Genomic DNA, 24,401 nt, shown 5'->3' with positions numbered 1-24,401 from the left:
CATTAGCTCACAGATTGTACAGGGCTCCTGCCCTTCTCAGAGCCCAGGATGAAGGTGTTCTGCAGAACACTGTGGCACACCTTAACTCTGTCACTTTCACACCTTCCCTCCTCTGTCTGTGACAAGCACGGTGCTAAGCTTTAAAGGGAAAAAAAGTCTTTTTTTCCCAAAGGAAAACATGGCATGTTTTGGGAAACGCCACAACAGACCCTCTGAGCGTTGCTGAAAAGCTGGGCTCTGTATCAGATTCCATGTGGATAAAAATGACACATGATCTGAAAGAGAATAAATAGTTAGTATTAACTTCTTAACTAATCAATTATGGTCAGCAGTCACAGCCATTAGTAACCATACAGAAAACACATCGGGGCTCAGGGCAGTAGGCATGAGAGCCTCCATTACCAGTCCAAAAAGGTGATTTCTGTTCCTGAGGCACATTCCCTGTGAATGACCCATAAGAATCTCTGTGGTTCTGCCCCACAAAGCACAGTGCTAAACGTCAGAGTTCCCTACCTTGGGGGCAATGAGGTCGCACCCCAGAAGGCCATGGATTCTTGCTCCTATGGTCCATCTGCCTTGTGATAGCTAACCTGTGCCTTGTGTGTAAGAATTCATCCACCACTGCTCTTTGGTTTCAATGAGGCAGGTACCCAAGCTATCCAGTCTTCTGGAGCACAGAGGCCTACAGGCAAACTCCATGCTCATCAGAAGTCTTGTGGTTGGCTGAAAAACCACCAAAAATATTGAAGTGATGGCCCAGGTGCTGGTGGAAGCTGTGTGTGAGAATCTAGGATAGATGGTAAAAAACAAACTCAGGTGATCGGAGAAATGGAAAACAAGAATGCGGGCAGTTTCACCACCTGATGAATTCCTCTATGATTGGCTCTGTGACTCAGGAAACTGAGGCCCAGGAACAAAAACAGAATGAATGCCCTGTCTACGCACACATACATACTGGTCCCCCACTTTTAAGACTGAACTGACAGATTAGCAGACACAGATAATACCTTATTCATTCACCCACATTTCAATCTCATACAGCCTCACAAAAGTGGGGGGACCGGGGGATGTCAGGGTTACAGCCGGCACAGATACAAGGTCTTCTCATTATCTATTCTGCACATCTGTGTCAAAAATGTGGCCAAGCTGAAATCAGACCATCGATTGAAAAATCTGCCCAAGAGTTTTCTAGTGATGGTGATATGGTGGCTTGTGATTCGCTGACTGCAGTGAGTACAGGGGGTTGTTGCCTTCATAGTTTTACTAAATATGAAAGCAAAAGATTTATGCTATGGGGGATAAGGGCAAGAATGCAGTAAAAATGAGAAAATATGGCGACCATGTGCCATACATCACCAAAGGGATAATTATTTATCTAAAAACTTGGCATTGTTAGACTTCCAACATGCAGGGTATGGAATTCATATATTCAAAGGGGGGAATCATAATAAGCTGCCAGCTGTAGGTGATGGATATGTGTTTAAACCCAATGACCAAAATCCTAAGCCTGCCTGTCAAAGACAGCCAGGGAAAAATGGAATTTTCCTTTCATAACTCTTGATGCTGAAAGAGGGAAACCCTGCACGAATGATGAGTGGCTCGTTCTAATGGACAAATGGACACTGAGCTCAGGGAACACCCATGAATAAAAAGTCATCTTCCTTAACCATTGCCATTGTCACTTGTTACATTCGGGAGAATGAATGGAGCTGGGGGAGACTTCTGCCCTTTTGGTGTCTGGAAAACACAAGCCCAACTTGCAACAAAGGCTGGAAAAATCTTCATTTACAAATTAATTTACAAACTACAAATTCACCTACAAATTTCAAATGGTATAAAAGTCAGATGAAGGCCTGCATTATGTTCCTCTACTAACTAGTACTTATTGTGTGGCCATGACGAGAAGGGTTATCCTAGCCCGCTTGATTGATGATGAAGGCTTGCTTATGGTTTTCCTCCTTTGAGGTCCCCAAGTATCATTTAAAACTCTATCATAAAAGGTATGTAACCTGTCTATAATATATAAATCCACTTACTAATTCAGCCTGAGCTGAAATTTAACAAGACCTCAGTCACCATCCTTCTGGGGAGAGAAATCAAGACTCTAGTATCTCTTATCTTATATCAACTATTTCTTCTATTCCATGCTCTCTTGGTTCTATTGTTTTTTGTTGTTGTTGAGACAGAGTTTCTTGCAGCCCAGGTTGTTTTTCAACTAACTAGCTATGTAGCAAAGGATAACCTTGAAGATTGGTTCTACTTCCTCTACCTCCTCCACGCTGGGATGACAGGCATGTGCTGCCATGTCTGGCTTACGTGGTGGTGAGGACTGAATTCAGAGATTTCTGCATGCTAGGCCAGCACTATACCAATCAAGTCCCTCTCCTAGTATCTGGTGGTCCCCCCCCCACACACACACTCTTACACATACAACCTGACTGAACTCTCAGCTTCAAAGTCTGGCAAAGTTATTGTCTTAAAGAAAAGCAAAGTAATTCTAAACTACAAGAAGATTCTAGCTACTTCAGATTTTTCAAGATCCATGTGGTGGCAATTTTCTTTCACACTCAGCAAATTTACAGTAACAAGATGTTCCCCTGACAAATTAATCATGTTCTAAGCATTTCATCGGATAAATAAAATATCTCCACGGGAGGGTAAAATCAGCTCAATCAGTTGATAAAATCCTTCCTGCAGAAAACTGCCTCAAATGAGTGGGGGATGGCCTCACAGGCATGCTTACACACACATAATCATTTGTGCATGAGAAAAAAATGTGAGCTGAGCTCTCGTGGTATTGACCATAACCCATAAGGCACTCTCAACACCTTGTTCACCTGCCTCTCAAAAGACAGGAAAAACAAAGGTAAGAGGGTCTCTTGAAATACTGTCACTTCAGGGCAATCTGCTAGATACTAGACTTTGTTTTTCAGTTCCCTTAGCAGAAGAAGTCTCTGGCCTGGAGAAATGGTTCAACCATTAAAAGCACTGGTTGTTCATCCAAAAGACTGAGGATTGCTTTCCATTACCCACATGGCACTCACAACCATCAGTAACTCCAGTTCCAGGAGATTTGAAGCCCTCTTCTGGCCTCCTCTAGGTACTGCATACACAGTACATGCAGGCAAACACACACACACACACAGTAAAGGAAAATTCCTTTTGTTCCTATAATTCTCTCAGTAGTGATAATGAACCTTTGGCTTTTCATCCCCACATTCTCATCCCAGTTTTCTGGGCAGGTCAGGAGCCAGCAAGCAGCTAGGCTTCTGCCTCTGCCTTGCTTTCCCCCGGCTAATTTCAGAAAGTGAAGCTGGCAATTATAAGTAGTGGGAGACTGATAAGGACGCACAAACGCACGAGAAATAGGTCCAATTCAAGCTCCCTGACTAATCCTTATTATGACTCATTTCGCCTGCAGAATTTGTCGGTTGAGGTAAGAAGCTAATTTGGCTTTGAGAAGTGAAATCTCAGTTTGTACTTCCCCTCTAGTGCTACTAACAACCCGGTTATTAAGAGCGAAGTAGCAGGGAGAGGGCATGGAATATTTATGGAGTGCACGGACTTGCCAGGCACTTTTTGCTTAACATACTTTAAGCAGAGGCATTAATTTCTATCACTTTGGAATCCACAGTGTGGACCATTCAACCTGGGCCCCCAAATAAACTATATTATTTTTAAAACTGATATCCAATATGCATTTAAACTGGACTCTGAGACCAACGATGAATGGCCAAAAGGCCTGAAAGAGCTTCCCGAGAAATGGTAACGAGACAACGGCAGGAGTTTTCTTGGCTGTTCATCCATTTGCGTACATACACTGGTCTTTTCGTCTGTCCTCTTTCCCTAGTGGCCTGTCTCCCCTCTTAGCAGGATTCTCTCCCATCAAAGAGACGTCACATGATCAATATGTTTTAAAACAATAAAGGACCCTGGCATTGCACCTGGGCAATCAGGACACCCCCAAGCCAAAGCTGACCACGACACATTGTCCTTACTGCTTAAGTAATGCCATTCTATTTATTGTCCTTGCTTTTGGGAAACCCCACATGGTCACCTCCCCTCCCCACTTATACAGCCATAAAAATCCCGGTGATTCATTATTACACCCCTCTTCTTCCCCGTGAACGGGGTAATGAAGTTCTTTATGGGGAGCTATTAAGCACCATGGATGCTGTTTGCTTCTTATCCAGATAATTAATAACACTATAACTGTGGGGAGAACCCGTGTTTCCGGCTGCTCGCTCACCACGCGCGCAGCTGATCTGACTGAGCTATCGATGGCAGATCCCATGAGGAACCTCTGCGGAAGGGTTGCCTTGTGAAATCGAGGCTGTGTTAGAGAGTCTCTTATTAGACTTCATTTTTCTTTCTCTATTTTAGCTTTCATAATATCAAAAAGACTTACCAATTTACTCCATAATTACAAAGTCAGCATTCTGCAAAAGTAAGTCACAACACTAATTAATAACCTGCTGGGAGTCTTCTTGAGAAATGATAATATTTTTCTTTTAAAATTCCTAGCAAATATTTGGGTTCATGGCTTCCTCTAATAGATGACACTTGCGTGTCTAAATAACAACCCCCATGAACATCATAATCGAACAAAAATGAAATCCACACCCAGATTATATCCTTGACTCTTATTAGACTCAAAGGGGTAAACTGTAAAATGCTGGAAGGGGTGGTCCTGGGAGCTTCAGCTGCTCACAGGTGATGTTCCCATTGTCGTTCCATGGCCGTGGGCGCATTCTAGGCTCCCCCTAGTGACACGAACATGCTTGGAGGTGATCTTATGATAACATAAATTATTACATACCCCAGGCACCACTGTCCCAATCATGCCTGACACAACAGAATCATCCCCTGTGAACTACCCCAGGCCCACCCAGGTCAGAAAGATTCCATGTTTTTGTCCCACTATACAAAGGGCTGGAGTCCAGGAGGCTGCATCTTAAATAAGAAGATAAAACTTGTAAATCAGTACAGCAAGTCTTGGTAAATACAAATGCAGAAGAAAAAGATGTTTCCCAGGAATGACAGCTTATAAAAAACCAACGCTGTGTGTGTGAGGAGCCTTGAACTATGTGTGGTGCTCCCTAAAACTGCCTGGGGGGCACTAAGTCAACCCTGTCTCTCACAGTCAAGGGCTGTCACTGGGGTGGCCAGGTGTCAGCTCTGTCCTCTGCCTGCTGGGACATTTTCTCAGCAAGTCAGCAAGAAAGTTTTCCAGGAAATGATGGTATCATAACAATATCATAAAAAACTATTTTGAGTTCTTGGTAGGTGAAATTTGGAGAGGGAAGGGGTTTCTTTTCACAGAGGCGGAGTATTGAGGATGGGCAAGGAGACATCCTGGGATGTCGCAGGAGGAAGTGAGAGGCCTCCGCGGAATAGGTGAAGAGGTGACTAGTTGCCAAAACTAGCTGTGATTTTTATTTAGAGTCTCAAAAGCAGACAGGAAGAGGACGTCCCCAGCTTATTTTAAAAAAGAGATGACTATAAATCAATCACCATAAAATACCTTTGAAAACAAAGGAGGTCACCGGTTACTTTTAGAATTAACTATGTAAATTATTTCTGTGCCTATTTGGCTGTAGATATAAAAATTGCTTAGATTTGCACGATAACTTGGAGTTTCACTGGTAGGAAGAAGCTCAGTGAAGCTTTCTTTGAAGCTGAACAGGGAATAGAATACAATGGCAGCAAGGAGTCTGGTCTGTCCTGGAGCAGCAAGCGCCTCATGCCTTTCCCAAAATGAGAGCAAGAGAGACAACAACAGGCCCATTCCATTCACATGGCTTCAGTACAGATTTGTCAGCTAAAAAATGAACCGGTTGGACACAACACAGATCATTCTTCATCTTTATTAGCCACTCCATAATGTAAAAATGAGAGAAGGGAAAAATAGATATTAATTTGAATGAAGTATAAAGTCTCTACCCTGACCTCAAACAATGCCACCCTCCGAATGCCTCTGAGGAAAGACCACAAAAATGGTTTCTGGACACCACAATTCCAGACGCGCTCCTTACCTTTCAAGAAGAACTGACATTCAATTCGTACAAACCAGCTTATGCTAGACTCTGCAGCAATTACAACCTCAGAAAATGACTTCGTTACTCATACAAGAAGTCCAGGAAATCTTTAAAGCTCATTTCTCCCCCTTGATATTCCGCTTGGATATAAGCAAGTTACTGGACTCTGGCTTGTGATTTCAGTATTTCTTTTTTGCATTAATCATGGTGCTTAGGACCATCATGATCACCTGTTTAATCTAAATACGAATCTCAGAGAGTAATGCAGATTTCCCACTTAGCACCTAGTAATACAACCTATTAATACATATACTCCATCATTAAAAGGAACTGTACCTAACTAAAATAGTTTTGATTGGTCACATACATAAATTGCATTAACAGTTTTTCTCATTTTTAAATCTAACAGAAGAAAACCTATGAATTCTATAAATTATAATTAAAAAGTCAAGCACATGTCCCCATCCCCCACCCCTAACAAAACCCATCTGTTCCTAAAAGGACAAACCGTAGCTTTACTGGGTGAATGGATGCCTGAAATACACCACACGTTATCAGTTTTACTGATTCTGAACTCTTTAAGATTACCTATCTTCTGTGCAAGGCAGTCTGAGTTTTATCTAAACCTAGATAAATCTCATTGGTGTGTAATCTGCACCGTGATCTACACACCAAAATTTACATGCAAATGGGTGTTTTCGAGCATTTAGAACATTCCAGAACTACAGACAAAGGGAAGGGGCAGGCTCTCTTCCTCCCTTCCCTTGTTATTCTTCTCCCCTTCCCCTCTATTTATTTATATCAGCTACTTAAATAATTCACACTGCCTGCTTTTCAGCCCCAGTGTTCCTCTGAAGAGGCCTACAATGAGCTATTGCAGTCACCAGATGGACTCCTGCATGCAGCAGGTGGGCCAGATGGCAAGGCGCCCTGTCTGATGCAGCCTGCCTGGGCATGGGCCGCCTTTCCCTTCCAGGTACATTAGCATCATCTAATGCTGAGTGCTGTGGAGTTCGCGGGTGGGGTGGAAGTGGGGCATGGGCAAATCCTTTCCATCAATACCGGAAGCATCATAAATTATCCTCTCTCTTCCACCATGCCACCCCAGCCCAGCAAGCCCTGATGCTTTACGCTGTTGCTTTGTTAGTGAATTATTCTGTTTTACTTCTTTTCATTCTTATAGACCTCTGGGGAAGGCCTTAGGATACATCCTGGCAGTGTGCATAGCGAAGAGTGTATCCTTCTGAAATATTCTGTCTCAGCTTTAAGAAGTAAAAAGAATTCCAGGGGAGTGATGGGGTAGAGTCGGGGAAACAGTGGAGAAAATGCACATATTCATGGATATTTTGCAAAAAGCACAAATGAAGAAGAAATGGACAGGAGGTTCCTGGGTACAGGAAGACACAAAGGTTAAATTGTGCTTTGCAGCTAGGAAGAAGATCCGAGCCATGTTGTCATGGTTTTGCGCTGGTGTAGGAAATATTGGCTATGCTCAAGTGGAGACAATCCTTTGTCTATGTGTCTGGTGTCTTTTTCGAAAAAGCATCATCTCCCTTTTAAAGTCTGCCATCCTACAGCACTATTCCACACAAAGCATTCTGTTCCACAGCCGTTGCAAAGAAAGCTGGCCACACTGACACCGAGCTATCAGGAGACAGGCACTCGGTAGCATGGAGTATAAATTTTAATTGAGCATAAACACTTGACAAAAACTCTCCCGAGATGTTTCTGGCACATTCTGACTGGCAATGGCACCGTGGTCCCACGGTCTGACCCTTCTATAAACTTCTGTGATGCCAGCGTAAATCTTACTGACTGACTTGACTAATCATCTCGTTGGAAACATCTAAAGATGTGCAAGACAGTGATTTTAATGACCTGAGGCAAAGCAAGCTGTATCTTCAAAAAATAAATAAACACATAAAATGCTGAAATAAAATGCATCTGCCGAGTGCTTAGTGCAAGGGGTGAGGACAGCTTTGAATTCAATCTTCAAGTCCTTAAGCAAATGGAAATCCCTAGCTTTGGGGAACTCTAAAGGGCAGCTGTGCAGGAATGCTGGATGAAGACCCTGGCTCGGAGTGCATCTGAAGATGAACTGATTTCCGTTTATGCCGGACTGAGCGCAAAAAGTCACACTTGAAAATGTGTGATGTGCACTCATGACCCTTCTGGATTTTCATCATTTATGTCAGGATCCCCGGAACTAGGACCACACCTGTGGGCACACAGCGGCTTCTCAAAGCAGGACCCTAAACCTAAATGACTTAAAAAAAATAGGGCAAAGGAATATAAACAATCTTTTTTGAGGCAACGTGAGAAGTTTTCTTCCTTAAAAGTCGATGACTTTGATTAGGAACAGTTCACTAACTCCAACCTTCCCCAGACAGAGCCAAATGACAGAATCATCAAATTCAAACAATCACCCTTACTGGGCCTACAACCTGAGAAATACCTGTTGGGGTTTTTTTGTTTGTTTGTTTGTTTGCTTGTTCGAACAATCTTTTAAAGATTTTTTTTTTACGCTCACTACCAGCCTAAAACAAATCAAAGCCAAACCTATATGCAGGCAATGTCAAGCACTTTTAGGTTAGGGACAGCTTTTGAGGGCGAATCTTCAAAGACACGAGAGTCTGTCCATTTTAACTTGAGGAGCAGAGGCAAGACACTGTAATGAGCTCAGGGCAGAGGTCAGTGGTGGAGCCCCTGACCACACATAAGGTCCTCAGGTTTGCCCTCTACAGCTGCAAGACAAGTACCACCAACAAAAGGACTTAAGCTAACACCCCAATTCAATCATAGGCTTGAGTACTATGGGCTGGTATAATTCTATGCTTATGATGATAATTTCAATCTTCAGCTCAGAAATGCAAATGCCAGAGTTTCAACTTGCTAAAGTCCTATGGAAAAAAAATTACAACCTCAGTTCCTGAAGTTATCATCTGAAAACTGACTTCCATTTATACTGGACTGAGTGCAAGAAGTCACACTTGAAAATGTGTGATGTGCACCCGAGACCATTCCAGATTTTCATCATTTACGTCAGGATCCCTGGAGCTAGGACCGCACCTGTGTGCCCACAGTGGCTTCTCAAAATAGGACACTAAACCTAAATGACTTAAAAAAGTGCAAAGTAACATGAACAATCTTTTTTTTTTTGAGGCAACATGAGAAGTTACTATATGCTGTGAATTTGATAGTCAACAGTTGGATATAAAGAACACATGCCAAAAAACTAATTTTTAAATTGATATTTTCTAAACCATATTTCATTAGCTATCATTAAGTTATGAGCCTCTAACTAATTCGTATTTTCTAACAGAGGTGTTTAAAATCATAAATAAGAAAGAAACAATGGAAGGCCAATGATGGTAAGCTACTTTCTTAGGCAATATAATAACTTGGAACGTAACATGTAATTTTTAAGCTGGTATGGTCGCCACCCGTAATCTCAGCACTTTGGATCAGCGGTAAGTGAACATCAGTGAGTTCAAAGCTTGCCTAGCCTACAAAGTGGGCTCCCAGCCTCTCAAGGCTGCATGGCAAAACCCTACCTCAAAATAAGCAAATGTAATTTTTAGAATTTACATAACTTCTAATGACCTGGCAGTACCTTACAAATTACATATATTGCAAGACTGCTATATTCAAACAGTGGCAGTATAATTCTACAGAAAAATGAGTGACAAGCTCAGAAAAAAATTACTATTTAAAAATATATTTAAAGTAAAAAATAAAAAGAAGAAAAGAAAAAATGGTGAAGGAACAAGTCAGTAATTATATTTTAAAATGAAGACACAAATAACAGGAAAGCTGGTGACTGGGTAATCACTCATTACCCAAGAGAGAATGGCCACTGGAATTTTGGTCTTTGACGCTTGAAAAGCATTTTAAATCAGTGTATATATGATGCTCATGAACAGCATAGTCTTATGAATATCTTAGTCTAAGAAGTCAGTGTAATGGCATTAGATACACAAGTAGAAAGATCTGTATTTGTACATGCTAAAGGTTTATGTGTGTTAATGTGTACAATATATGCATGTGTACATACAATATTAGTTCTCCAACTAATCGCCTTGCCATTTCCTTATTTTGTATACTTTCCTGAATGTGACCAAGTGCCAAACTCTTGAAATACAAATTAGTTTCAACCCCCCCAAAATATATGAAAATTGTATCCTAACATACAAAATAAACTAGATTTAGTATGGTACCACATGGGTGTGGGACTGTTTTCTAAACAAAATACTGAACATGTTACTCAACTCAAATGATATAAGTTTCTTACAATGCTGCACTCCTAACCCACACAGAACCCTATAGTAACACCTGTTCTTATGGCTATCTTTCTTATTCCTAAGTAGTGGTTTGTTGGTTTTTAATATTATAAGAATAGAGAATCTATCATTCCTTTTATTTATTTGTGGGTTTATTTCGCTTTGGAAAAATTATGAGTCAAGTAATCCAATTAAATATAAAAATAACAGAATAATCAATCAACAGAACTTTTTAGAGCTGGAACGACCACACCAAATGGCTATCCATCAACTTTTAATTTGGAAGCAGGGACAATGTCTCTGTAATATCAGCCTGTCAACCTTACTCAACTAATGACTTGGGCTTTAGTTTTTAATGCCTCAAAAAAAAAAAAAAAAAGAAAGAAAGAAAGAAAAGAAATCCTAAAAGGTTTTACTCCGTAAGCTTTGAACTGTGAAAAGAGAGCTTCTGCAAATGAACACATGCTCCTTGCTTGCCTTTCCTGCCCTAAACAGAGCTATCAACATAGTCCATTGAGCACTGTTTGGGAAACAAGGAGAGCAGGCCCAGCAGGGCTTGTGTCTTCCATTTCTGCGTGTCCTTCTCAAAGCAAGGCAGGGGTTCTGTTTTTAGTACACACTGGGGTTCAGTGTTAATCCTGTTTTATGTTGTTCACACCTGCTCATGACTGGCAGCCTGCTGATGGGCTGTGGCCCATGTTGCCTGGGAGGAATCCACTCCCTCCAGCTCCTCACAGAAAGGCTGGACAAGAGCTACCCTCCATCCAGGGCTGCAAATAAAGTCTGCGGAACCCTTTCCACAAAATCGTCCTCTGTGGCCAATCAGGGTCTGGTGTCTGCAGTACACACACACACACACACACACACACACACACACACACACACACACAAAATTAAATCGACTGGTCTTTTCCCAAAGAAAGAGTGAATTCTCTTGGCTACTTATTTCCTTGAACTCTTTATATCTTTGGTAAAACTGTTATAAATATACTGTGTGTGTCTGTAGTTGAAGGGAGAGTCATTTAAGTCAGATGCGACAGATGACAGACATCTTACATCATCACCACTGCTTTGTGTCTTTAGCAGAAGAATCTGTGATTTAAATCATTATTTTAAAGTAGTCTGTGCTGTATTCATAGAATTCTATATCCAAAATGTGTGTGTATATACATATATATATATATATATATATATATATATATGTGTGTGTGTGTGTGTGTGTGTGTGTGTGTGTGTGTGTGTATGTGACCAGGTTGACACTGGTACCCACAGTGTGGCCAGGGCAGAAGCATGTGTGCTAAGGATGTTCTCTTCCTACAGTGGCTGTGACCCCTGAGTTGCATGTGTCCAGCAGCAAGTAGAATGATTTCTCTTGGGGTATCAGCAATAACTTAAATCCATGTCACAGACAGGGGAGAACAGGTGTAAAGAATACTCCAAGATTAACAACGGGACAAGGCAAAGGCAGTCACTCAAAAAGAGATCCAGGAAACCTGTCTGCCCTGTCCTTTGGAACAAGATGTAAACGGTTGTGAACTCACCCAAAGGCAGAAGAACTCACCCAGTCTTGACGTGACCTCAAGTTAAGATGCTTCTTTGTCCTGCCCAGGTCCAGTGGTGGCCTCAAAGCCCCTCGTGCCACTGCAAAGCCAGCTGTTGCCCATAGGTGGTTGCAGAGAGCTCCTACTGGCCAGTAAAGGGCAGCCTGACAGGCGCCCAGCATCTAGGAGGTCAGTCAGTGGCCTTGCGATCTCTTCAGGACATCTCTGCAAACCCTTTTCTCGCTGTTGTGGGCAATAAAACACTTCCGGCTTCAGCATTAGCTTGAGGAGTCCCATCCTATCACTCCTCAGAGATGAATGCTCATTCAATGGAAAACTTCACATTCTTCTCTGGGGGCACGGAAGGTGCAGCAAGTGGGGTTCTCAGAACATGGACGGGGATGGTCTGAGCATGAGGAGGGGGCAGGGGGAGAGGGAAATGGGTGAGAGGGGGCTTAGCCAGAGGACAAATTGCAAGGATTCGCAGGATAACCAGCCTTGTCTCCACAGGACAGAGCACACGGCACTATTCTTGGCCACTCTCTAATGATACTGAAGAAAAACTATGAAGCTGTTAGAATGATGTTACAATAGCTTATCAGAGTGGAAGACAGAATTCACAGGTCTCCCAAATTCTACAACAGCCCATCAGAGAACCAGGGCCAGTTGTCATTTCCAATTTGATTATGGACTATGGGGAACATAGAAATAAATTCAATTATTGGGCCGGATCACACAAAATTGCTGATATTTGACCATTTTTTTTGACCTACGAAATAGCAACTTCATATAGTTCAACCTAATATAATTAGAATCCCATTATATTATTTCCATGCAAAATGAAAAATACTCTAACTTTTTTACAGGTAATTTCACAATTTGAAGCTTGACCTTTGCGTTAATTTCTGCTAATTTTTTGTTTGGAAGTTTCTTTTCAAAATTATAGCGCTTACCAGTGTTAAAAGTTGAAGCTGGACTTGGAGGAGGGGGTAGCCCAGTACCAGAGTCCTTGGTAGCCTGTGCTTAGCTCTAGGTATGACCTATGACATCCTCACAAACAAAAGAAAACAAGATTAAACAAAAGGACGGCAAGCTACTGAAGCCTTGGGTGCACAGGCCTGGTAGTCTGGCGAACAGCAGCCAGCGTACACAAGAACTTTCACTGAGAGCCTAGCATGGCTAGCACAATCGCCTTTGTGACAGCCACGTAGGACCACCATGCTAAGGTTCCACAGCCTGTGCTCAGTTCCCAAGAGCTGAAGATAGGAGAAACAACTTCCCCTTGAGCAACTTCACGAAAAGAATGGAAACATAGACTTCCCTCTACACTCTGCCCCCCCCCCCCATGACTTTGTAAGTTTGCTGGTGACAGAAAGATTCCAAGGTGCTGGTAGTGCTGGCGGCTTACAGATCAAACGATACTTAGCATGCTCTGTGTCGTGCTGGAGATGCGGATGCAAGCCCTCGGACAAGGAGGGAAGAAATCCAAGGCTTCGCTTGATCAAGGTACCTGCTGCCACCTCCCAGCGCTGCTCCAGAGCATGGCCACTAGTGAGCAGACTGGAGACCACCTTATTTTGATTACAGTGCTTTCCTCGGGCAGGAATTTTTATTTCACTTTGAATCTTAAAACCATTCCATTTCCAGCCATGCATTTTTATGTTTACAATTGACATCTTCATAAAAGAATGGAACCTTTGAGCGACAGCTCAAAGGCATGAAGGTTGCCGGCGGTAAGGACTTAAATGATTTTACACCTAAATGGAGCCCAGTTGTTTTTAGTTAAAATTTAATAATCCTTAAACTGATGACCTTTCTTCCACAGAAAGGCCCCGAGTCGGAAAAAAAAAAACAACCGAACTTTCCAATGAAATATATTTTAAGAAACTAGTGCTGAACAAAGGGCTGTTTAAAGCTGAACGCTTTGTCAATTTATCAGCTTGTGAACACTCTGTCCCTCAGTCCCCCACTGCCGGGCGAATGTATGGAGCCGTGGTGCCTCCCTTAATCGAAGACTATTGATTCGAGTGTGTCACGGTGATCTCATTGAGAGTAATCAATAGTAATCCAAAATCAATCATTCTGATCTTGCACTACCATTTATCAAATCTGAATACGCCAAATTATTTCTAGGCATCCGTCGCAAAGATGAGCAAACGGGACAACTGAGGAAGTTAACGGTTTGTATTCAAAGCCAAAGCAGGGTCCTCTCCCCACAGCAAGGGAGGGTACTTTAAAATGTACTATTATTTAGACAAAAACATTTATCTTGTCACTAAAGCATCCTCAATTTATAATTAATCTCAGCCCACTCATAATTTTTGTTGTTGCTTTTTTATAGCTGGTTCAGCGCAGCAGATATAGGCTCACCGAACCCCTGAACTTACCTGGTCGTCATCATTTTATAAGTGTGATAAGCTAAAGTTTCGAATGCCTGTCACTCATCAGCTAGGAGAACAAGGAGCCTCGATCGACACAGGGCAGAACTGCATCTTGGAACACAGAAATGGTGTTTAATAGACCCAGCGCCAGTTAGGCGTGCTAATTTCTCCAGAGAATGGCCACAGCGTACGTGTACCTGCTTATCAAAGACACTGCCGTGGATGCCGAAGGTTCCTTTATCAACACATCCCCTTGTAATTTAGTCAAGGTAATAAATCCTTCTATTCATTAGCACGCACTCAAAAGCACCCCTCCTTCTTTAACTTGAATAGGAAGAAAGGGGGCCCAGAGTCTCTAAAACATTTACTTTCGCTAATGTAAAAGTGCTGGCATTTTCCTTCGCTCTGATAAGCTGGTGCCACTGAAAGAGATTATTCTTTTCGTATTCAAACCTATCAGCATTTTGTAAAAAGCTCCCCGTGTCTTATCAGGAGTATGAACCAGCGTGGTTACTGAAAGCAGCCTGCCTTGCTCTTCTCTCTCTCTGCCAAGTTATCTGATAAGCCCCCAGCTAACGAACTGTATTTACACCCAATCAAACACAAGTTGTATCTTTCACCGGCGCTGGAGCCGGATTCCAGTTCGCCATTGGTTTTTCAGCTGTGACATTAACTTAACAAAAATGTCAGCAGCCCAGTATCCCAAACTGACAACCATCAGGAAAACACTGTAAAACCACTCAGGTAGAATGTTCAGCAAACAAAACAAAAGAAAAAACAAATGGGAGGTGGGAGAGGCAATCTCCTTGGGATCCACAGGGAGAATAAAGGGCACTGGCGCATGTGGGCAGGATGGCCCCAGGACCCTTCCACCACAGGGAGAATAAAGGGCACTGGCGTAGGTGGGCAGGATGGCTCCAGGACCCTTTTACCAAAGTGCATGACCCCTGAGCAAAGCAAACGCAAAGAAACAGGTTTTTTTTAATGGGTGTATGTCTTGGGGATGGAGAGGGAAAGTGTTCAGAGAACACTAGGGCCACCAGGCTTGCCACTCTCCCTCCACCTAGAGGTGAGAAGTTCTACAAGGCAAGAAGAAAGAAAAGAGACAATAGACATCAAAGAACTTACCCCAGAACCAGAAACTGAAGACAAGAGAGAAAAAGTACTGTGGTCACATGAGGTGACCATATCTCAGGACAGATTTTTCCAATCACGAAAACTCTCATAAATGCTCTAGACATTAAAGTTTTGTTCACTACAAGGAAATGAGAAAATAGATAAATACAACTGGAGCGGGACGTCTGACCCTCATATTATTTTTCGTATTCCTTCAGACTTAACCAGATGAAGGCATTCACTATTCAACGATATGAAAAAAAGACATGTCACCCAGCCAGTCAATTCTTCCCTTTCATTTCAGAAAGGCCTCCCACCAGGCTGTGGTCCAAAGAACCTGAGAGAGGCCTTTGGATGCTTTGGGTGCATGAAAAACAATAGCGACATTTCTAGAAAAGGATAGAATTCTGAAATGTACTAGAACAACGGGGTCACAAGACATTCTTGTACGGAGGAACAAATTCTGGGCTGGAGCTTGTGCCTATAAAACATCCATGCGTGCCTCACTTGCCTTGGCTGGCCGGCTAAGAAAAGGCAGAAGTGATCTGCCACATGCTCCCACCAGAGGCCAAATCTTGATGCTGTCTAGACTCCAATAGGAAGACTCCAAGTAGGCAAGTCAGTACCCTGCAGTTGGCAGTGGCTTTCTCATATGTGACTGGAGGCCCTCATAACTGACGAGGTAGGTCTCAGTCAAGCTAGAGATAAAAGGATGACCCGTTTTTTCATGGGGTCCAGCATGCACTGCATACAGCCACCTCCTCCTAGGGAAAAGGCATGGCTCTCTTTCTCTTTCCCTGATCATGAGCTGTTGATTACAGGTATAACAGTCTTTCTCAAACTATCAGATCTGTTTTGACAAATGAGTAGCTGCCAAGAAAGCTTCTTTAGAATATGCTTGGATTTGAGGGGGCGGGTAAAAAGAATACCATTTAGCACAGCCATCTTTGGGTTTGGTGGAAAGTTGATGTGCTACAAGAATTTACAATTATGGAGGGCCAAAGGCAGTCTAGAGAACAGCTCGCAACTGGATGGTTCTAAGAAGCAGGAGAACCTCTAGGTTTCTTTTATTAATTTGCTATTTTTTACTAACTTTGTATATAAGCTTTTTCAAGTTTCCCAAGCCAATGAAATTCTCATGACTGTTGTGTATGAACAGCTTGGAAAGTAAACCTGGAAGAACATTTTAACTGGAACTGCAAGTATTAGGAGAAAGAGAACCTAGACTGTGCAAGCAAGCCTTTGCTTAACGTCTCAGAAACCAAGAAGCAAATGGGTAGAGGGTTTGTGGGGTAGATGGAAAAGGGATTATCATTCGCCAAGATCTCCTTCTGACCCAGGGGTGGGGTAGAATTCAGCATGCTTTTGCTTATTTTCTGTGCATCAATTCTTCATTTAGTTTTAAATATTTTTCTGCATATTGACTAAGCCATACACAGAAAGCGTGGGAGGTTTTTGTTTTCCTTTTGAAGAAAATGTAGGCGAAGCTCCACAAAAAGAGGTGCTGCACAGGAGCCTTAGGATTCGCCACAATTTGGCACTTTTTTTTTTTGATTCTCAAATATAAGTAATGAAGGTTTATCCCCTCTGAGATGTTACACCTGTGCTCCCCACCTCCCGGACAGCTAGAAGGATCGGAAGGAACTCCAGTAACACCACCCCCATTGCCATCTATGTGGTCTGTAATCCCTGCAGTTAGTTTTAAATAAGAGGTCGGGAGGCAGCCTGGCTCTCATCACCTTCACCTTACCCACCCGATCTCTGATACACGTGAGAATTTATTGCTTGCTCTCCTTATATTCAGTACCATCCTAACCAACTGTTTGTGGAGAAAGTGGATGATGAAGCGAAGTTAAATTGACATGTCTGTGATGTGCCTGGCAGCCCTCAGCGTGCCCAATATTAATTTGTTTTCTTTGGCTAGGTACGTGCTGCCAATGTGTATTACACGTGAGATGCACTTCAGGCCCAGGGATGTAAATTCTGCATGCGAGTTGGTCGCGCCGGCGGCCACAGGAGAGAGCACAAAGCATGCCCACAATGAGAACTGTTTCATACGATTAAACTATAAATTGGCATTTAGGTTCTTATGGTGGCATACACCATAATCTTATGTAAAGTCCTGATGATCTTTCACACTTTCATGTTTGATAGATTTTTTTAAACGTCAAAGCCCAGGTTGTGTGCAGTTCTCTCCCGGCTAGCACTGTATGGTTAAAATCTATAGTTAAGTGCACATATAGATCTTTGCTAGCATATTGAAATAGATTTCAAAGAACCAGTGAAAATCCATTTTTTAAATAACCGTATTTTTCTTTTGTTGCTTTGCCTTAACAAATCACCTCCCAAATAAGAGGCCTTGCCACAAATTATGATGCATATACCATTTGAAGAAATTAAAATATATAATGCCAGCTCCCTTCAAACATCCAAAATACCTTTCAAAAATGAAAAGGAAAAGTGAATGTTTGCAATACATACAATTCTAGATTCTAGATACTTTCATTTCAATAGTTTGTGAAAACTGTCAAAATACAAAAAACAAACAAACAAAAAAATCACCGTTCAAAATGCCAGAGTAAAAGGAAAATCTGGCACCGTGGGAAGAACTAGCAAGTAGAGATCTGGGAAAAGTCGGACTGGAGACCGTCTTTTTACTGAGACTTCCTACGATGCTAGAAAGAGAAAGTCTGACTTGAACTTGAAACAAGAAGAAATGGTCAGGTGGGTCCTTGAGAGAGCAGAGGGCTGTCACTCAGCACCTCAGACCGCCAAGGCTGACGCTGATCTGATGCCTCAGCGTAGAGCAGCGGCAAGCAGGAATTTTCCATAAACACAAGAGCAGGAATTTGATAAAGCGTTATGCAAATAAGTAAAGGTAGGAAATGATCCCAGCACTTTAAAGGAGTGCATGAATTAGAACAAGAATTAGAAGATTAGAAAAAGCAATTGCATGAATGTTTTCTATCAACACACCCTCAGATTTATGTAAGTGAAATCACAGAATTCTAAATTTACCTTGGAGAGTAAAACTGAATTAACTAAGACACGGAGTGAATTTGACAGATATAAAAATACCTATTAATTTTATTCATTTTTTCCCTTAGGAAAAAATAAGGAAATGACGTATTTACTGAGTGCAATAATAAAAACCCACATTTTTGCATTTGTTTTGAGAGCTGCCCTGCTCTTTACGATCATGTGTTTGTCAGACCAATTGTATAGAAAAAGATGTAGCCAGGAGCTATTTCAAACTATTCTACTGCATATGGCCTCAGCCCATTAAATTATGCATTTGCTATCAGCAGCTGATTTCCCAATTTACAAATTATTTATGGTTACTAGATGCTGAATATAATTTTTTAGAAATTAAAATCGGAAAACATGCACATTCCAGACTACCTGTTCACCTGTCCAATGCATAAGAGCTAAATCAATTCTTTTCCAATTGGGCCTGATAAATACCTAAAACATGAATCCAAGTTGAAAATCATGCCCGGTAAATTTAATTGGCCACTAACTATTTATGCATTACACCTAAGACTTATTTATATAGACAAAAAAAGCTGGTGAATAATAATATTAACATATCTAAACTGTCCATACATCCCTCTCCCCATACGTATGTGTATTTCACATGCAACTAGACATGCAGACAAACACATTTCCCCCATGCATCCTAGTGGCAACTCGCAATTTTAAAGGGCCATATGTGCATTTGTTTATCCATCACGGCATCAATAATCTCAGTCTATGTAGATGTGGCCACAGGAAAAAAAATAATCAATGATGAAACATGCAAAACGCAGCAGGAATGGCAAGCCGGAGAGACGACTGGTGTCATCCCCACACTCTCAAATGCACACAAATATGACTGGAGAGAGGTGAAATATTTCACTGTCAGGGAGCAGAGAAAAGCGCAATTCATTCCTATCTCGTGTGTTTTAGGACAATGACAATTTAATACAATACCAGTGGGTGTATAAGAGATAAAAACTGAACAAACTGGCCCAACATAATCAAAGATTTTCTCCAGAGAGCTGGCTCGGCCGGAGCTCGCCTGCACTAGAACACATCAACCTGGTATTGTTTCTCTCTCCTGTGAATTTGTTTGGGTACTGGACTCGGGGCACAGCGTGTCTGCTGCGATGACAGGAAAGTTCTGTGATCCTGCACGCACTCTCATCTTCTCTCTAAACTCAAATCTAGGAAGTTTATTTGGTATGGATTGGTTTCATAAAAATCACTGCTGTGAACGGTCCCTTGGATGTACAGAATCAGTCAGGGAGTACGCATTTTTAACTCCGTCTATGAAATCCTATCAACCTGCTAACCATCACTTGACAAGCGAAGCAAAGATCTAGTTTGTTTAATGATTAGGCTAACAGCAATGCTGAGGAATTTTTCACAAGTCACACAGACTTGCAATTTGGACATCGTGCTACCTTCCCGGAGAAGCACCCCTTCTTTGTCTGTAATTCTGGAGGGAGGGAGGTATCATGAAAGTATTGTTAAACAGAACCCGAGAGAACTTAGCTGCCCTCTTTGATGGATAGCACCAGGTATAGAAAATTAATTGCAAAAGTATGGCCCAGCTAATGAGATGGCCCTTATCTTTTCTCAACCAAGGAATCATAAGTATTTTTCTACTGGCTCAATATTTTACAAAAAAAAATCTAAAGTGTTATTAACTAAATAAAAATCTGATCAAAAAAACCTCAAAGCCACGAGTGGTCGGTCATACATTCTAAGGTCTGGACGATTTGAAGGGAAAAGTGACTTCCTACCGTATTTTCTTCCTAAGCTTTAAATTCCCTCATTCATGCTCTCTCTCAACTTTAGGAGAAAAAGCAGCACAGGTCTTTTTCCCCGGCTAGCATTTTAAATGCAGAATTTCAATGCCATACTTTAAGAAGTAGCCACTATACATTACAGGTCAGATTAAATTAAAGAAATATATCAAAGACTATCAGTGTAGAGCACATATATTCTTTTAAAGAAACAGTGCTACCTTATTGGGGGGAAATGCTGGAAAAATGACCATCCATGCGAGAGAATTAATGGCTCTCCACAAGGGCTTTGCTAATAACATGGGTTAATTACCACCGCAACACACTAGGTCCAGTAAATAAAGCTTCGGAGCCACAAGCACACAGATAAGAGGCCATCACTGTAAGAAAGAACAAGCCCCCACCATCGCCCTTGCCTCTGCTAAGATGAGAAGCTGTTTAAACTCACTACCAAATGTGCACCGGGCAATATTCACATACCCTCACACAAAGGGCTGGTAGAACATAGGTGCCTGTCACCACCCTTATCCAACATGTATTCCATCAACTAAAAGACACTTTCAAAAAAATTTTTTTTTGCTTACTTCAAAAGAAAAGAATCATGAGTTATATAATACAAACCTCTTGGGGATACACACACACACACAAACACATATACATATTCACATTGTATACATACATAGTTTAGGGCATGCACCATACTTATTTAATTCTTAGAAAAAAACAGAATGGTTCTGTTCCGTTTTGTGGTGGACAAGGTAAAAGATATTCAGCCAAAGAATGCTAATTGCTGCTGGCTGTCATTTCCAGAAATTTACCAAGATCGTCTGAGGACCCCACCTACACCACCTACCTTTAAGGTTGCTAGTGTTTGCAACAGATTTACATGGCAGGATCAAGACAGAAAGTCGTGAGTTCTGAGTAGGAGTTTGGGTATTCTACCTCAGAAAAAATAAACTCAAACTGCCTCTTGTCGGCTCTCAAATTACGTCGTATCTAAAGGAACTTGGGAAGGCACCTATCTTTCCATAAAAGAAAAACAAAAACAAAACAAAAACTACTCATACCTATTCTGATTTAAGTTCTTGTTGCTACTGTGAAAATTCACAGGTCTCATTCTTGTTTTTATTCTTTATATTTCCCCATGACAGTACCACTTTAGGAGAAGGCTATTTCAATTCACGTTAGCTGTTCCTAAGAAGACATGAGTCCGAGGGGAAAATAAAACCAACACCCTGAGACCCAGAAATCCACACACAATCAAATTTGCATAGCTCTGAGCAGGGATCCTGACAAACGCGAAACTGTTAAATCTTCAAGGTCTGGGTCTCCACGATCAAGCTGGAATTTCCTAAACTGCCACCTCCTCTCCTGGTCTGTTTTGGAGTGTTTCAATTGCCTTCTTCCAACAGCTGTGGCAACTGTTAAAACAGCCAGTAAAATTAAGTCCGCTCTATAATCCTGTAGTCAATGTTACATTTTAATCAGAGGTTGAAAGGGATTCGTGTGACGAGCGCACTCATTTAGAATGATTACACAGACACATATGTCAAAACCAGCAGATACATTATTTCCGTCTATTTATGCTCTCAGCTATTACTGCTATTCAGTGTGAAACAAGCCATACAGCATTGTGTTCTTGAAAGTGCTGGCGACTTTCCTAAAATAAAAAAAAAATGTATGTACTTACATAGTTAAAGGTTAACATTTTAAGCTCTCTTAATGGTGGTCAATAAATTGCATGAATCTTTTTAACAGCCTCCCAAGCAGAAACGGTCCAGCATTTCCCTTGGAAACTGCATAACTCAGGTTTCATTTCTGTGTATACACACGTGATGGGGTTGAAACCGGCACAATTACTATGAATATTAATAGCATGTATAAATTCTGTGGTTTATTAATTGAGACAGAGAGGCAGATGCGTTGCTCAGTCCTGGATCTTTCGGTCTGTCCAGTGAACCACGTAACCATCACAACTGCACCCACACAATAAATCTGTATTTTTAAAAGATGACTTTTAATTGAGCCAGAAAGAAAGAAAGGAAGAAAGAAAGAAAGAAAGAAAGAAAGAAAGACAGCTAGTTTGAATCTTGTGCCAAAGCCAAAAGGACATGTGCGCCCTGGTTTCATGTTTAAATACATCTGCTTTAAGAAACCTATATAAACTAATTATTCAAATTCAGTATAAGAAGTTAAATTCAAAGAAAGTACTTTTTCCATGAACCCTTTGGAGGGATATTTAAAGTTTGCTCTGTTTATTTATTTACGAGACAAAGTTCTGAATCTGAGTGAGCCTAAGGCGTTCTGCCTGACAAGAGGACATTTCCGAGTCTCCCGTGCTACACGCAGCCCAGGTAGGTGCGCTGCCCTCCACACTGGCCTTGCGTGGGCGGTCTTACCTTTGTTTGTATTTCATTTTTATTCTTGAGCATTTTAAGCTTGGCTCTTCCCTCGAGTGTTTCAGACAGATGCAAAGACAGCCTCTCGATGTCTCAGATCCTAGTCTTGGCTAATAGTTCCTGTGAGTGTGTGTGTGTGTGTGTGTGTGTATGTGTGTGTGTGTGTGTGTGTGAGAGAGAGAGAGAGAGAGAGAGAGAGAGAGAGAGAGAGAGAGAGAGAGAGAGAATGCAAGTGTGTGCACACACACACGCTCAAACACACACAGGCTGCGAGCCACTTCTCATCTCTCAATTATGATGCAAGGCAAAGGGCTGTCAGCAAGAACAGATAGTGGACTTCCAGCACTACCACATGGCCCCAGTGCCCAGAGTTTTAGATTTTCTTCACAATCTATCAAGAGAAAGGTTTGCCAAGAGCACTCTTAAAAATTATAACAGTTGGTTTACGGTAATGCGAAAGCAATCTAACTGATTCAACAGAAAGCAAACGAGACCACTGACAGCCTTGTGACCCACTGATGTTCTGTCTAAACAGTGACTTGAACTTTATGAGCTATTCATTTACACGAGAATGCCCAATCTGCTTTCCCTGCCCCTACTACATACCGGCCCTGGACCTTTGATAATTGAAATATACAGACTATCCAGGAAGGTATTCATAAATATGACTGAACTACATTTAAAGAAGTAAAGTGCCCTTTCGTATATTTCTGGACACAATACGATACATAATCTAATTCCAGGACCTGCACGCTGTCTATTTAAGGGAAGGTTTTTTTTTTAAAAAAAAGTCACTAATGTTTCTTCTTCAGTTTTCTCCCCTTTAAATATTTATAATGTGTGAAAAATCTCATGTTACTTAACGGACTGATTTGCCAGTTAAGTACTGACATAACGCTAACCACATAACTACCATTCCCCTAGCTCTGAGCAGCACGGGGCTAGTTGCTAAATCGTTCTCTGAAGGGGAATTAATAAAGGTACGATTTTGCCTCTGACTCCGCGCAGTAAAGGGTGACAGAGAGTTTCAAATATCTGTCAAACTGCAAATACGTAAGAAGCACTCAGTAGTATAAATCATTTTGAATATTGTATTTTAAAACATCTTTCCTAGGGAAAATGGGTCCGGGTAAAAGATGCATTTTAACAGTTCACTGAGCATTGGTGCCCAGAGCCTATTCTTAGCACCTGAAAGAGAAGTGGCTGTCACCCAGCTGTTTTAGTGACAGTCACAGGGCTGCCTTAAAGGTAACACTGTAGTCAGAGAACAATTCTCCACTTACTGAATTAGGAGATCACCCTCCACACAAAAGGCACCAGACAGCCGCCAACAAGCACCCACGCACACCAAACACCCAGGCCACTACGTGGGTCCGCGTACACTCACGCCGCCCTGTCCACGCTCCGGCACACACGCACCCCACCCCCCGCCCCCCACGCCGAGTTGCAAAAAGAATGAAAAAAAAAAAAAGAAAAAGGTACCTACTCTTCCTCGTAGTGCAGGGAAAAAGACTCAGGCAGGCAAAGTTCTACCGAATCCATGTGCGCCCGGCAACCATTATTTGTGCACCCCACCTATAAATCAAAGTTTCCTTGACAGAGCCGGTGCAATTAACACGCGCGTTCTCCCGGTGACAAGCCCATAGGCACGGCCAGTTGGGACCGAGGCTCGCACACTCTCTCCTAATCAAGGACTTAAAGCCCCGATTGGAGCTTATTAATATGAAGTAGGGCTTTACATATGCAGTCCCACCGGCCCAGGAGCGCATCTGATTGGGGGGCCGCTGCCCAATCAGGAGGGAGGCGACGCGAGGCCGCCGGAGCCGCAGCCTGCAGGTAGGCAGGGCGCACGCCCG

General features: G+C 42.0%; 1 protein-coding gene across 10 annotated transcripts in view; it reads right to left on the bottom strand.

Moving 5' to 3' along the window:
* The window catches only part of Esrrg (estrogen related receptor gamma), a 612,799-nt gene that overhangs the window by 197,517 nt on the left and 390,881 nt on the right, over positions 1-24,401 (bottom strand). The window contains exon 1 of one of the 10 annotated variants that reach the window (XM_075989423.1): positions 24,032-24,361. The exons of the other annotated variants lie outside the window; for them this stretch is intronic. Within the exon in view, the coding sequence (XP_075845538.1) occupies positions 24,032-24,087 (56 nt within the window). The 5' untranslated portion in view covers positions 24,088-24,361. Of the gene's footprint in view, positions 1-24,031; positions 24,362-24,401 lie in introns of those variants that run through there. 10 annotated transcript variants of the gene reach the window in all.

This window comes from Microtus pennsylvanicus, chromosome 10 (assembly GCF_037038515.1).
Source record: "Microtus pennsylvanicus isolate mMicPen1 chromosome 10, mMicPen1.hap1, whole genome shotgun sequence".
NCBI classification, from domain to species: domain Eukaryota; kingdom Metazoa; phylum Chordata; class Mammalia; order Rodentia; family Cricetidae; genus Microtus; species Microtus pennsylvanicus.
The sequence above is the reverse complement of the archived record's forward strand: the minus strand, read 5'-3'. Positions and strand labels throughout refer to the sequence as shown.